Source organism: Clarias gariepinus, chromosome 22, assembly GCF_024256425.1.
Source record: "Clarias gariepinus isolate MV-2021 ecotype Netherlands chromosome 22, CGAR_prim_01v2, whole genome shotgun sequence".
Lineage (NCBI taxonomy): Eukaryota > Metazoa > Chordata > Actinopteri > Siluriformes > Clariidae > Clarias > Clarias gariepinus.
The window spans coordinates 9,574,598-9,590,569 of record NC_071121.1 but is presented as its reverse complement, the minus strand read 5'-3'; the positions used below and the strand labels follow the sequence as shown (position 1 = coordinate 9,590,569).

The following is a 15,972-nucleotide window of genomic DNA, read 5'->3' as shown; positions in this document are numbered from 1 at the left end:
TTAGACTAAGTCGTGTTTTAGGCTAAGTGTGTGTGTGTATGTGTGCCCTGTGATGGATTGGCACCTTTGTCCATGATGTACCCCGCTATGGGATAGGCTCCAGGTCACTGCAACCTCATACACAGAATAAGGCGATAAAGATGAATGAATGAACGAATAAATTAACAAAAAAAAAAAAATTAAATTTCAGTTTTTTTAAATTAAAGCACATGGGTCAGCTCAAATGTTTAAAAGATTGCTGTGGGCAGTTGAGAATCAATTGGAATAAAACTTTTAACAAAACAAGAATTAACATTCACAGAGCTGGAGAAAAGTGCAAGCCTATAAATGTGTTAATGTTAACATTCTCAGTAGTGACATAAGGAATAAATAAGAAATGAAAAGAACAGACACAACCAATAAGTCGAAGAAAAATAAGTAAAATTCTAAAAATTTAAATAAAACAGCTTAAAAGAGTTAAAAACAATTTAAGTCTAATGTAGAAATAAAGTGAAACCTAACAATATAGGTTTTATTAATTTCATCATGTGCAAACAGTTGCACTTGGAGTGCCTGTTTATTTATCAGACAAATTAAATTTTATGTAAACTAAACAAATATAAACACTTTGGCAATTGGAGGTAGGGTGAGCTCCGTTGCCACTCTTGGGCCCTTGAGAAAGTTCCTTCACCTTCAACTGCAACAAAGCATCGAGCTGGCAACCTGGGTCAAAAGGACAAATACCACTCTAAGGTGGGTGTTATTCATAATTGATGTGTCATGTGGACAGACCCTTGCCACTTTGGCAATTAACATAGTGATCACTTCATCATGGTGACTGTCTGTTTTTTGGATATTGCCTAAAAAGATTAATGAGCCCTGCCCTACTTAATACATACTTGATTATTTATTCTGTAGCATCATAAAAATATTTTATAATTTCTGATAATTTTCTATAGTTTCCATGCAGTGATTTGATTTTTTTGTTTTAAGTGTAAATAGTATAAGATGCACAAAATAAGTCTTCCTGAGTAATTAGGAACAAAGAAAAACCGAAGAATGAATGATTCCTTTTTTTATGAAACACAAATAGCTGTGACAGAACACAGGTTATAATTTTATGCACAGTGTATATAACATTTAGTTTTTCACTGTAAGTGCAGTATTAAGAATGTAGGTGCTTTCAAAGAATCCAGATAAAGGCAGAGGACATGTTAGACGCGTCTGTGTTTGTGCGAGAAGTATCAGAATAATACAGAAATGTGCATTGAGTTAGAATTAGAAGTAATGACCAAAAACAACTGGCTTCTTGTAAAATAATTCTTTACAACCTAAACATGATATTATGTACTTGTGCTATGCAATCTATTCATAAAACAAGCAAGAATGTAGCATTTGTCTTGAAATAGTACTATTTCAAGTTTTAAATTATATATTCCTCAAAAATACATCAATGTCTCTGGAATTTTTTTAATTCCTTGACTCGCTCAGTATGGCATCACTGTGCCTGACTTTCACAAATCTGTACATCCTCTTGTGCAGTTTCACTCTGAGACTCTGTCTCCTCTTCCTCCTCCTCAGGCTGATGTTCAGGACGCGCCTCCTCGCCCTGGGTGCCATCATTAACTTCTTCCTCTCCCTCCCTCCTAAAGAGGATCTCTTCCCCCTGAATGACGTGCTCGGTGGTCTGCCAAGTACCATCCGCCGCTTCATACTGCTGGTAGAAGTCCGAGTCAGCCTGGAACATGACGAGAGCCTGGGCTGTGTGTATTCGCACATGCTGGGCCAGAGAAGTGGCATCCAGGAACTTCTCCCCACAGGAGTCACATGCATATAAGATCTGCGTGTTGGGATCTACAACGGTGGGAAAGGAAAACAGAATTTACAAATCATGTCAACTGGTTCAGGATTTATAAAGGGTTTAAGGGATACTGGCGAGGATTGAGACAAACACTGAAGGAGGGGGATGATTTTGAATTAGGTAAACAGGGTTGTCATTAAATGTATACCAAAATGTTTGATTAAATGTTGAAACCATTGTGAATTACGACACTTTCGATACTGGGCACTTGCTTTTTGTTGTTCATAACCAAAATAGCTGTATATTTCTCTTTAAACTGCCACTTTACTGTAGTCATCACTTCAAGTCTAGTCTCTGGAGGGAAAAATAAGGCTTCGCCTTCTCTAGCATTGCTGTGACTCGTATTACACACTAAAGGGTTATAAAGGTTTTTTTTTTGCATAATTTGTAACAAAGAGTAACAATATTCTGCACTCTCTACCCATTTAGGATTAAAGCTGCGGTATGTTAAAAAGTCTCTAAGCTTTAATATTAATATCATTTTAAGGATACTTTGTAAAAGCTCATAATATTAGCATGCAGCTGATAATTTACTTTACTTCTGACTTCCATGTAAATCATTTGCTGACCCAGAAATGAGTTTACAGTTAAAGCAGTTCACAATAAAGAGAATGTGGGCTTTTGGGTGAAAAGGAAGACACTATCAGTTTTTTTTTTCACTGCGATTGAACAGGAGACTGTAAAAAATAAAAATTTTTGTTTTGCATGAGTGCATCTTGCAAAAAGGCATCATTTAAAAAATGGCAAATCAACATAAAAAAAATTTAGAACACATGCATGAAAAGTAATTTATTTGAAATCCATTATAACTTAACGTACACTATTTGGCCCTCCTCTTGTAATAATGAAAAAAAAGCCTGTAAAATATAACACACTATATATCTTGTAGGTATAAACTAATATTTTGTTGTAACGTTGTGCAAAAGTTTAGCCCTAGTTAGCCCGAGGTGTGTTCAAGTCAAACCAGGACTTTCGATTGTGCAGAATATTAGAACACAGATCTGGGAGTAAAAACTCCGTTTATTTCTCTATATAATCCCCTGCTACACTAATGCACTTATTCCAGTATTTCAATAGTGCTTGGACACCATCAAGGTAGAAAGTTTTCTCAGTAAGCCAGAGCCATGATCGGACTGCCTGCTTCACGTCTGAAACGCTGGCCTCCCAGGAACTCCTTTAATAGCCCAAACATGTTTTAATGGTCAGGAGTGTACGTGGGATGTAGCAATAACTCCCACCTGAGTTCCTATACAAATGGTGTTGATTAATGATGTGTGTGTAAAGTTCCCACAAAAACATGAGTCGTTTCAACAAGCTGGTGACAAGTTATCTGTCAAATTTGAAGATTCAAAGGAACAACTGCAGTGGGCGCCGAGCCACCTCAGCCGGGATTGATATTCATAGACATGAGTCCTGGTTTGACTTGAACACCTTGTACAATTGCACTGTATTTTGCCACATGGGCTTTTAATGTACATGTGTAAATGTTTTGTCTCACCAGCCTCCTGCACTTTTTCCACTGCCTTTGTGATCTCAGCTTTCAGAGCCTCTGTTTCATCAGCAGATACAGACGTAGTAACAGGCACCACTGCACCGCGCAAGAACAATAGAAATCATCCTCATTATCAATATCGTCTAAAAATCATCTTTGCATTTAAATAAAGTTAAAAAAAAATTGCCTCCTTATTTTCACTCGTCCCCTTTATATTAATAAATACACAATGTTATATACGCCACCCTGTGCGCTGGTTGCTGTCTCTTACCAGTCAGCTGTGCAACAGTGTTGGCCGCCAGCGCTTCTGTAGCCAAAGTCACAATGTCGTCTGTGGTGACTGTAACAATATTGACTTCGTTCTCGTCAAGTTCAGACATAGAGGCGGTGGCAGGAAGGAGCTTGTCCTCCTCGTTGTCGTCCTCTGACGTCACCAGTCTCTTCATGCCCGCTCTGCCCTGGTGAACAGTTTTAACGTGGGAGCGGAGGTTGTCCACGCGGTTAAACCCGCGCCCACACTTGTCGCAAAGATAAGGTTTCTCACCTGGATTTGGAGATAAATAAACATTCAGGGAAAAATAATGAATGTCACTTTATTTATACACAATGAACACTCCTAATCTTGTGTAATCTTTTCTTTTACTAATCAGGGGTCGATTTGCCTTTTGTTGAAAAAAAAAAATAATAATAATAATTCAGTGTACCTGTATGAATGATGATGTGTTTAGAGAGGTCTCCGACATTGACAAATGCTTTGTTGCAGGTTTGGCATTTGTGGGGCCGTATATTGTCATGATGGCGGATGTGATTGGCCAGTTGGCTGGACTGCACAAACCTGCATGTTATAACGTAACCATTACGCAGTCTGTCATTTTATCACCTAGCGTGTATAATAACATTACTTTTAAAAATCCAGACGCTCACATACTGTATATATTTATTTCACTTACCTTTTGCCACAGCGGTCACATACATAAGGCTTCTCTCCCGTGTGCTGCCGGACATGAGCAATCAGCGAACTAGCCTGCGTAAAGCCTTTTCCACAGATTAGACAAAGGCATGGCTTTTCTCCTGCAACACACACACACACATAGTCTGATCTACACAATCTGATGCACACAGAATGCAGTTGCATCCAAAGAACACCATACCTACTATGAAGCATGGGGGTGGAAACATCATGTTGTTTTACTGCAAAGGGACCAGGACGACTGATCCGAGTAAAGGAAAGAATGAATAGGGCCATGTATCGTGAGATTTTCAGTGAAAACCTCCTTCCATCAGCAAGGGCATTGAAGATGTAGCAATAATGATACAATGTGATTTTCTGGATTTTTTTTTTCTTATTTCGTCTCTCATAGTTGAGGTATACCTATGATGAAAATTACAGGCCTCTTTCATCTTTTTAAGGGGGAGAACTTGCACAATTGGTGGCTGACTAAATACTTTTTTGCCCCACTGTAAATCAGTAAAAGTCAGGTAAGTACCTGTGTGAATGCGCACGTGTCTCTGCAGTGCCCCCGGATCAGCGAATGCTCTCTGACAGTGCATACACACAAAGGGCTTCTCTCCGCTGTGAACTCGCAGGTGCCTCTTCAGGTTCCCTGTACAAAGAGAGCATTGTTGAGTGCATGTGCGCACACTCACACACACACTCACACACAACACTCTCACACCGCTTCTCTATAGACAGCTCACCTGATGTGGTAAACTGCTTCCCGCACTCTTTACACTTCAGCGGTCCGTCTGCAATGTGGATCTTCATGTGAGCTTTCAAGTTTCCTATCTGAAAAAAAAATAAATAATAATAATAATAACTTGTATATATAGTTTGTTAAATAGTTATCATTGTGTTTCATGTAATTTTTTATATCCTCTTGCCCTTTCTCTAACCTGGTTGAATTTCTTGTCGCATTGTGGGCATTTGTGGCCCTTGTCCGTGTCATGGATCTCCAGGTGGCGCATTTTGGCGGTGGGGTCTGAGAAAGTGCGCTCGCAGTACTCACAGTGGTACGGCTTCTCCCCGCTGTGCACCAGCTGGTGGCGCTTCAGGTTACCCGATGTAGTGAAGAGTTTGCCGCACTCCTCGCAGCTGTACCGCGCCTCGCCGGTGTGCCGCTTCCGGTGCAGGTTCAGTAGGCTGATCTGCCGGTAGCTCTTCCCACAGGTGGAACAGCAGTAGGGCTTTACCGGGCTAGAGGTGAAAAGAGGAGCAGAGGCATATGCGGATCGGTTAGATTTTATTTCCACTAGTGTGGCGGGTTTGTGCGCAACATCAATATTTGTGGGTTTAATATACAGTCAACCATCACCATCCACTTCTTTCTTTCCATGCACTTCCAGAATATGTCTGTTTTTAAGGTGCTAACTCACCTGTGGGTTTTTTCGTGTGCTTTGCAGGCAGCCGGGTCAGAAAATGCCTTGTTGCAGTCCCTGCAGCTGAAGGGTTTCTCGCCTGTATGGATGCGCATGTGGCGCTTAAAATTCCCAGTGTGGGTAAACTTCTTTCCACAATCCTGCAAAAGCCATCAAGACCGTGAGGAGAGAACTAACTGAGCATACTGTAAATAAGGCTGGCTTTAACTACAGTAAGTGTTAAAGAAATGCTCCATTTTCAGTTTTCAAATTCACCTGATTTTTATCTACTTATGTTCTAGATGAGGTGTGATTTTTTCTTCTTCAACAAATTTCTCTGTATTAGTCTCTCCATACAGTATAAATGTTTAAAATCTCATTCATGTCAATAACACACCATCTACACAACAGAAGCAAGCCTTTAAATATGTACTTTATAAAGCACTGCATGCACATGCTAACCCTCTCTTACCTCACATTTGTGTGTGACAGAGCCGTACGATCTGGACTCACTGCGTTCAGCCATGACCCCGGACCTCAGACATTTCCCCTCTCCTTCATCTGTCGCTTCTGCAGTCGCATCATCTACATCCATCTCCCCTTCTTCATCATCCTGATCTGTCTGCTCCTCCTCCTCGTCAAACTCCTCTTCCTGATCCAACTCTTCTCTTATATTTTCTTCGGTAGTGGCTTTCGACAGACTTTCTTCGCTGCTGTCGTCTGTCACCATAAGACAAAAGGACAGCGATCAGAAAAGAAAACAGACATGGTTGCAGTGCTAGCATGACAGAGCTGCACGTTTACCTGGCGTTGAAACATGTCGAGTGATGGATTTTGACTTGCTTCTCCGTGTGCTTACGTGAGACCTCCTAATTGCAGCTCTTTGTGATATTTCTGGAAAAAAAAAAAAAAGAACAGATAATAACATAGTATTCAATTTACAGTGGGCACTGAAGAAGATCACAAAAGCATGAGACAGAAAAGACAGACTGACTGGGTCTGTAATCAGCATCAGACAGGTCATCCTGATACTCCATAAGATCCTTGGTTGCGCTCCCTTCCTGCTCCTCTTCTTCTTCTTTTTCTTCCTCCGTTAGCTTGGTGTGTTGGCTGCGCTTTTGTGGTCGAATCCCTACACTTTCAGCACCTGTGCTTTGTCCTTCAGTAGCGCTACAACTCGCCCGCTGCTCTTCAGGGGTCTCGGATGAACAGGGAGCTTCATCTCCCTCGGGGACGCTGCTTTGAGCCGAGACGTGACTGTCCTGTTGCTCCACAGAACCATTGTCGTCTTCCTTAATCAGCTTCCGATTTTGCTCGGTTGGACCGGATACACCTAAGTGATATGAAGAAAAACACTTTAAAGTTTTTTTTTTTTTTAAACGTACAAAGGTAACACCTTCTGACCAATCAGATTTGAGAATTCAGCAGCACTGTGGCATAAGACACATACAACAGACTTGGACACTACTGACCATTGTTTAACACTGGTGGTCCTGCGAGTGACTTGTAAACAGAGCAAGCATCGACGATTTCTTGCATCTGAAGAAAAGTGGCTACAGCCAGAACGTCCTCGACATTCTGAGGGTTCAGCGTCAGCTTAGCTGTGTACATAAACTCAAGGATTTGTCCAAGGCCTGCAAGGAACATAAAATGTTTGCCGTTAGGGAAGACAGAAGTAGAAGTTGTAGTGTATTCAGAAAAGATTTCTTTACAGTGTTAAAAGTACAGTAAGTTGTCAAGTAAAATAGAGGAACACCCAGACATTGTGAGTGTAAACATTAACACTCCTGATAAATATTTAAATAGATAAATATCGGACATGAAATAAATATTAACTTTCGATTAGATTAGACTCTGTATACCTGCAGCATTACTGATATCCAAATGCACAACATCCTTTTGGTCCAGGAACAGAGCATGGAAGTACGTGCTGCATGCCGCCAGTACGGCCTTGTGGGCCTTGAAGTCCACACCATCCACCACAAACGTGCAGTCACACAGGAGATCCTGCTGACGCTGATGATTTAGCTGCTCTAAGACTTTCCCACTGTGGCATGGGAAGTCCATCGCTGCCTGATTGGTCAGCCCAGGATGGTCAGGCTCTTGTTTAGGATAATCCTGTATAAATAAGATATTAGTATGACCTAATCATTTTATATAGTAATGCAACAACATTTAAATCACTGGATAAAACCAAAATTTAATTTGTTCTGATGTAGGGAATTTAAGTGGTGTATCAAATGTATTGCAGATTTGTCCTTGTGTTGAATAAAATAAAATACATAAATAAATAAAAACTGTGTCAAATGTGCATCAAACTGATAAGTTTATATTTATTAGAAAGCAAAAGTCATATTTTCTCATTCTCTTATCAGTGCAAAAATAATACTTTTATATATTCTAGATGAATTACTTGTAAATATTTCAAGCCTTTTTATGTTTTAATATCATCAACTTATAGCTCATGAAAATCAAAAGTCCAGTATCACAAAATCTTAAATTTCATTTTGAATTAGAGTTAAAAAAAAAAAATAATGGTAGGAAAAGGTGCAAAAACAACAGGATGACTGTGACCTTAAGAAGAGTGTTAAACAAAGCCAATTCAAGAACTTGACGTTCACAAGGAGTGGAGTGAGGCTGGAGTCAGAGCATCAAGAGCCACCATATACAGACATCTTCAGGAGGTAATGGGCTACAACTGTTGCATTCCTAGCCTAAAGCCATTCCTGAACCAGAAACAATGTCAAAAACATTTTACCTGAGCTAAGAAGAAGAAGAAAAGAAAAGGCCCACAGCTCAGCAGTTCAAAGTCCTCTCTTCAGCATTTCATTTGTAAATCAGGGTCCCAATGTCTGGAGAAAAAGTGGAGAATACTTTAGCTCTTAGAAAGGATTTTATAGCACTTCATGCTTCTATCAGCTGGCAAACTTTATGGAGATACCAATTTCCGTTTCCAATAGTGCCAAAACTATTGTTACCTATTAGCATTTAATAATGCCGCAGCAGTGCTACAGACTGATCACCTCCGTGCCTTGCTGAAATGATTCAGTAAAGCAGCCGGACCAAATATTGAGTCATAAATTAACATGTTTTTCAGTAGTTGGACATATCTGTATTGCAAATCATTTTTATTGATCTTAATAAGTATTCTAATATTTTGATTTTCATGAGCTGTAAGCCGTAATAATTGAAATTAAAACAAAAGGCGGATTGACATTTCACTTGACACGCAATGAATACAGAATATGGTAGAGTTTCAACTTTGGATTAAATTGCAAAAAAAAAATATTTCCCACAACTTTTTGAGAAGCACCGTAATGTTTATATATTTTTTGTTTTCATACACATGGCAATATATTTATACATTCATAAATATACACGTGTGTGTTTGTGCATATGTACTCACACCTAAAATTATATATGTGGCCCAGACCATTGAAAATGTAGTGGAAAATGTGTGGAAAAAATAGTTATGAACATCTTTAATAAAAAATAAAACCAGTTAATGTTTAACTTGACACTGTACAATGTACTTGACAATGTTAGGGTTATTTTAATATTATTGTTTATGTTTACACTTTATTCCACAGAACGAATGAAGTTAGTATTCAGTCAGTTGCTCGATGGTATTAGAGACAGGATCAACATCCAGGTCTGGCCAAAACAGTTTTTATTAGTGATAGGAGAGAGAATTTTTTTTTTGATTCAGTGATATATTGCATTTCTTTTGTAGGACAATTCATGTATTGCCAAAATTTTTTTTTTTTATTGTTATATATATATATATATATATATATATATATATATATATATATATATATCTTCTTTTAAGGTAAAATGTTACAGCTCCTACAGGTGGTGCACTCTAAACTATTCAAACATTGGCAAGCAGCACAACCTAAATATAATAAAAGAATTACAATACAAATCGAATTGACACCTGGGTATCGTGACAATACTGCCATGGCTGGTCCCTGGTGATTCCCATCCCTAGTATTTTAGATTATTTTTAGTGAAATAATAGAGGTTTATATGCATAAAAAAACATTTATTTACATTTATATTCAAGAACGTATTGTTTGTTAAAATGTCTATTCTTAGTAATGTTATAAAATGTTAAATCTTAATTCCTCCTGTATTCCTCTCTATAAATTTTTTTTGGCTTGTTAATAATTAATAAATAACACGTATAGCAAGTGTGTTTAATGTTATTAAATTTTTCACTGTCACGCTGTTAACATTAATATAGATTGTTGGACCCCACTGTGTTATAACGTACCACGACTGGTGCTTAAACCGTATCGTAAATGGTGTGCGCTTTGTTCGCTTTTAAGCCCGGAAGCACACCAGTGGAACTGTGGTTGCCTAGGTAACAAAGAGGTGTCGTGTGGCACGCATAGCAGCTGTAAGATCAACCACCTTCAGCACCACGTGTCTGTGTATTCACAGCACCGTCACCCAGGCAAGTTATAATTAAAACACATTAAAGTGTTGTTGTTATCGCTAGTTACACAGACACAGTGTAGGATTGCGACTACTTAGGTAACCCTTTCACAAAATACTTATATATAAGTATACGTTTTGTCCACACATGGACAAAATTGTTGGTACCCTTCGGTCAATGAAAGAAAAACTCACAATGGTCACAGAAATAACTTTAATCTGACAAAAAATCTATGAATGTTAACCAATGACAGTCAGACATTGCTTTTCAACCATGCTTCAATGAAATTATTTAAAAGAAATAAACTCATGGAACAGGCCTAGACAAAAATGATGTTTCCCCTCAGGAAAGACTAAAAATAATGTGACCAAAGCGACATGTTAATTCAAGGTGTGTCCACTAGTTAGCATCACAGGTGTCTACAATCTTGTAATCAGTCAGTGGGCCTATATATAGGGCTCCAGGTAGTCACTTGTGATGTTTGGTGACATGGTGTGTCAACATGGACCAGAGGAAGCGAAGGAAAGAGTTGTCTCAGGAGATTCAAAAGAAAATTATAGACAAGCCAGTTAAAGGAAAAGGCTATAAGACCACCTCCAAGCAGCTAGATGTTTCTGTGACTACAGCTGCACATATTATTCAGAAGTTTAAGATCCATGGGACTGTAGCCAACCTCCCTGGACGTGGCTGCAGGAGACAAATCAAAGAGATGGATAATCTGAATCGTAACAAAAGAGCCCAGAAAGACTTCTAAAGCGATTCAAGGTTCTTGCTTCATGCTCAAGGAACATCAGTGTCAAATCACATCATCTGTCGTTGTTTGAGCCAAAGTGGACTACATGGGGGACGACCAAGGAGGACACCACTGTTGAAAACAAATAATAAAAAAGCCAGACTGGAATATGCCAGACTACATGTTGAAAGCCTCAAAGCTTCTTGGAGAATGTCCTATGGACAGATGAGACAAAAATTGAACTTTTTGCCAAGGCACATCAGCTCTATGTTCACAGATGGAAAAATGAAGCATATCAAGACAAGAACACTGCCCCTACTGTGAAACATGAAGGAGACTCTGTTATGTTCTGTGGCTGCTTTGCTGCATCTGGCACAGGGTGTCTTGAATCTGTGCAGGGTACAATAAAATCTCAAAACTATCAAGGGATTCTAAAGAGAAATGTGCTGGTCAGTGTCCGAAAGCTTGGTCTCAGTCTCAAGGTCATGGGTCTTGCAACAGGACAACGACCCAAAACACACAGCTAAAAACACCCAAGAATGGCTAAGAGGAAAACATTGGACTATTCTAAAGTGGCCTTCTATGAGCCTTGACCTCAATCCTATTGAGCATCTTTAGAAGGAGCTGAAACATGCCGTTTGGAAAAGGCGCCCTTCAAACCAACTGGAGCAGTTTACTCATGAGGAGTGGGCCAAAATACCTGCTGAGAGGTGCAGAAGTCTCATTGACAGTTACAGGAATCGTTTGATTGCAGTGATTGCCTCAAAAGGTTGTGCAAAATATTAAGTTAGGGGCACCATCATTTTTGTCTAGGCCTGTTCCATGAGTTTATTTCTTTTTAATAATTTTGTTGAAGCATGGTTGAAAAGCAATGTCTAACTTTCATTGGTTAACAGTCATAGAATTTTTATTTACTACTTTTGTCAGATTAAAGTTATTTCTGTGACCATAGTGAATTTTTCTTTCATTGACCGAAGGGCACCAAAAATTTTGTCCACGTGTGTATAATTAGTGTTATACCTATGTTTCCTACCATGAATTACCTTAAAGAATTATAGAAAACTACTTCCGTTCTGAATCTTTTTATTTATGCAAGTTAACATAATGATCAGTGCAAAGCTGAAGTAACATTACATGAGTGTAAAGATTGCTGAAGTGCAAATATGAGGTAATATCAAAAAGTTTTGAGACTAGTTTTGTGACATGCCGACAGATGGCAGCACAAGGGCACAGTCACAGGGAAGCACTGTGCATGTCGAGAGCTGTGCAACTGGTGCTACACTGACCAGGGGCATTACAACGTCTGCTTGGACAGCAAGTTAGAACAAAGGGCAAACATGAAATTCAGCATGAAACATGAAATCTGTCATTTGAGGTGTGCGCTTCAAGAGCGGAAGAACATCACTGGAAGACTTTTAATGAGCTCAGCTACCGAAAATGTTGAAACCATTCGACCACTTGTGCATGATGATTGTTGTAGAACAATACACAACATCGGTGTGTCATATGGACCAGTCGAGGGAATCCTCATGTGTGATGTGAACATGCGTTGTGTTGCTGCCAAGTTCGTCCCCAGGCTGCTGAACCGGAAGCTAAAGGAACATCACGTCAAAACTGCCAAATCGTCAGCCCGCCATGGATGACCCATCTTTTTATGTCCAGGACCATTACTGGTGACGGAATTTGGGTGTATGGGTACAACCCTGAGACGAAATCAACAGTCTTCACAGTGGAAGTGCCCATCATTTCCATGACCGAAAAAACAAGGAAAGTCCGCAGCTTGAACAAGTGCATGCTAACTGTAATTTTCAACCGTTCACGGCACGGTGCATCGAGTATTTATCACCAGGGGCCAGACCGACAATAGCGAATTCTACTGCAAGGTTTTAACGTGTCTGAGGAAGGACATATAGCAAAAAAAAAAAAAAAAAAACAGAGCTTGTAAACAGAGCTAATCTCGAAACCTATTGATACCACCTTGTACAAGAGGTCAAGTTTAAGTTCATCCCTTAATTACTGAATGCAGTAAATAAGTATCAAGTACAATACAAAGGCAAAGTAAATAAGTTACATGACTGAACTGAAGTAACAGCGCTCATTTGCTTTATAATTAATCCTGCGCTTAATTCTCTCACACTGTGCTCGTGTTTCTTTGTTTTTGTGTTTTTTCCTCCTTTGTTGATTTGTTTTTGAGGACTAAACATGGCGACCAGTACCCAAAATGCAACACGACATGACGTCACTCAACAACATTAGCAACATCGACACTGTTGCTAGTTTATTACTAATATATTTTATTTTTTTTGTTATATTTGACACAGCTTTTGCAACAACAAAAAAACAAGCAAATCTGAATATATTTAATTCAACGTCTAATAAAAAACACTGAACTACGCTATACGTTTGTATATTTAATAATTGTCCGTTAAACAGAATTAAACCTTAAAGCCGCACACACTTCGCTCACACACTTCACTCACACAAGGCCCCACTAACTGCCTCCCGTGGCAGGTGGACGATGCTGCGGATTGATTAGGAGTCCTCTGTTCTCGGGCTCCGGGATTAATTCAGCGTGCCTGGCCGCGGCTGGAGCACTCAAACAAGATGGAGGTGGGATGAGCCGCTCGGAAAGCCTCCTGAGTTTCTGTTCTGTTTGGCTTCAACAACGACCCGCGGTAACACCCATAAAGGGCTCATCCTGACTGCGTTTAAATTTTAATATTACCTCCAGTAGTTTGGCCCAAACCGTTGGATATACTTGGTCAATTTCGGCTGCGTCCGATCGAGTTATCCGGTGATCGATGTCGGTACTCAGACTCGACGATCCGCCATCTTCTGCTCTCTGATCGATTGATAGTGGCCGAGCGGGGTGCGTGGGGATCACATTGCGCATGCGCAGGGGTGCACTTCTACAGGTTGACCACATGATGGTGCAATTTACTAACAGATTAAAAAAAAAAAATTGCAGAAAGTTCACTTGCTATAAACATAATAGCAAACATCTCATAACATACAAGGCACACTGGGAAGAGTAACTATACAGAAAGTGATTTAATACTGCAATCAGTGTTTTAAGCGACCAAGCATATTTTTCAGTCAACAGTGAAAGAAACTGATCTGTTTGCAGCTAAAGAATGTGAACAACAAAGGGCTTTGATTATCCGATTTCTTATATTGATAAAATTCTGTGGGCTGAAACACAGTGAAAACACTGTATTGCATGATCAGTGCATTATGTACTGTTAATAATGCTGCACCTAGCTAGCTAGCTAGCAATTAAGCCTAGTGTAGGTGGGCTGGGGATGGTTGCTTAGAAGGAAAAAGACTGCCTTTCTGGTGGCTTAGTGGTTAACAATGTCGCCTTGCACCTCCAGGCTCTGGGTTTGATTCCCGCCTTGAGGTATGTGTGCATTTTCTCCTCCTGCTTGGTTGGTCCCCCGAGTACAAAGATATAGTGATTATACTAATTGTCGTTCCTAAGTTGCCTGTAGTGTTTGAATGTTACTATTGCGGTTATAAAATGGGAATAATATATAATATGGGGTGCCTCCATGGTACCTAGTTGGACTACAGAGGTTCAAGAATGGATTTATCTAACTATATAATTAGCAATTAAGCCTAGTATAGGTGGGCTGGGAATGGATTCGTAGAAGAAAAATTATCAAGTACTCAATTACTCAATCAATCAATCAATCAATCAATTAATTACTGTACATCCAGTGTAGGTTGGCTGGAGATGGATTTGTAGAAGAAAAAAAGCTTTATACTGCACATAGTAGCTAATTTAAATAAAAATATATATAATTTGGCGGTCTGTGAACTGTAAAGGTTCAAAATGAACTTTCTCAAACACAAAAACAGGATTAACTTTTTCTCTATTTTTATGTGAGTGGAATATGTTGCAAGAAATAACATTTACATTTAGGCAGACACCCTTATCCAGAGCGAGCTTACATTTTTATCTCTTTATACATCTGAGCAGTTGAGGGTTAAGGGCCTTGCAAAAGGGCCCAACAGGGTCAACTTGGTGGTTGTTGGGACCTTCCGAACTGTAGTCCAATGTCTTAACCACTGAGCTCTCCCTGACCCCCCTGAAATAACAGGCTGTTTAAAACCAGCTGATTTATTAACAGCTGTGTATCATGTGCCTAATCCAAGGTAATACTAAATATAATATTGTCCCTTGTTAAAGGAACAAATATTAAGTTTTTGTTAAAAAAAAAAAAAAAAAAGTTTTACAAATCATTTTCATGAATTTTGTTGCAGTGTCCTTTAATTTCATTATGAGCTCATGGATTGTGACATTCAGGATTTATTATTAAGTTATTACTTTACAAAAGAAACAAAACTGCATTTTAAAATTTCAGATAGTATGGTACAAATCTGATTATATAAAAAAAAGGAAAAATTAAACCCAAAATACATTTCTCAAGCCATGATCATGAAGCCATACTTTACACAAATGTGAATTTTAACTGTTGTTCTGTTTAGGCCCAACCTAAAATGATGTTCTCCATTAAATTCATACAACAAAAATGTCTTTTTAAATCATATTTTATAAAAAAACAAAAAAAAAAACACAGTTATGTAACTGCAATGATGTTCTGGGTAATTTTCTTTTTTAGTAGTAAGGTAAATATGTTTGGAAATGTGAACCACAAAGGCTCTTCTCACTTATTATCATTAAAGAAAAGTATTTATTGGATGTATTTTATACTGGTTATTTTACAAGAGTTATTTAAAACAACTCTAAACTAAACATTTCTTCTATTTTATATTATGTATGGTATGTCTGTATTTAACTATTAATAAATCAGGTAATTTATACTGCCGTGGAAAATATATTATGACATATTATCATCTTATATAATAGTTCACTTTGTTTCACATTGTAAAAGCTAAAAAAAAAATCATTAAAATAATGAATGGTTCAAAGCCTAATGAATGATACACAGTGAAAAAGCATAGGCATAAAAATTGGCCTAGATACATAGACTGACTCTTGACAGCAAACGCTATTAATAGCACGGTAAGTCACTGTCTGCTGGTAGTTGTGACAGTAGACACATAACAGATCATTAACTCAGGGTTGAAAATATGCTACGCAC

The 15,972-nt window shown here is 38.7% G+C and overlaps 1 protein-coding gene across 5 annotated transcripts; it reads right to left on the bottom strand.

Moving 5' to 3' along the window:
* Positions 1-1,041: 1,041 nt before the first annotated feature.
* On the bottom strand, positions 1,042-13,976 carry zbtb17 (zinc finger and BTB domain containing 17). 5 transcript variants are annotated; one of them, XM_053483250.1, is made up of 16 exons: positions 13,323-13,696; positions 8,446-8,539; positions 7,550-7,805; positions 7,160-7,321; positions 6,682-7,020; positions 6,492-6,581; positions 6,160-6,407; positions 5,706-5,848; positions 5,226-5,526; positions 5,031-5,118; positions 4,820-4,936; positions 4,283-4,403; positions 4,037-4,167; positions 3,604-3,876; positions 3,339-3,428; positions 1,042-1,833 (listed from the first exon to the last, which is right to left on the bottom strand). In XM_053483250.1, exons 3-16 carry the CDS (start codon positions 7,752-7,754, stop codon positions 1,478-1,480), a joined length of 2,664 nt encoding a protein of 887 aa, XP_053339225.1. In that variant the 5' UTR covers positions 7,755-7,805; positions 8,446-8,539; positions 13,323-13,696; the 3' UTR covers positions 1,042-1,477. The 5 variants fall into 5 exon arrangements, with proteins under 5 accessions (XP_053339225.1, XP_053339226.1, XP_053339227.1 ...); XM_053483251.1 differs by having other exon boundaries at positions 13,345-13,696; XM_053483252.1 differs by having other exon boundaries at positions 13,590-13,694.
* Between the last annotated feature and the right edge of the window lie 1,996 nt (positions 13,977-15,972).

Coding starts and splice junctions, on each gene's coding strand:
- zbtb17 (XM_053483249.1), bottom strand. CDS start 13,790: ATGTGGTCAACCTGTAGAAGTGCACCCCTGCGCATGCGCAATGTGATC. Junction 5,119..5,225: donor GCGACAAGAAATTCAACCAG/GTTAGAGAAAGG, acceptor TTTTTTTTTCAG/ATAGGAAACTTGAAAGCTCA. Junction 3,429..3,603: donor CACTGTTGCACAGCTGACTG/GTAAGAGACAGC, acceptor TGCGCGGTGCAG/TGGTGCCTGTTACTACGTCT.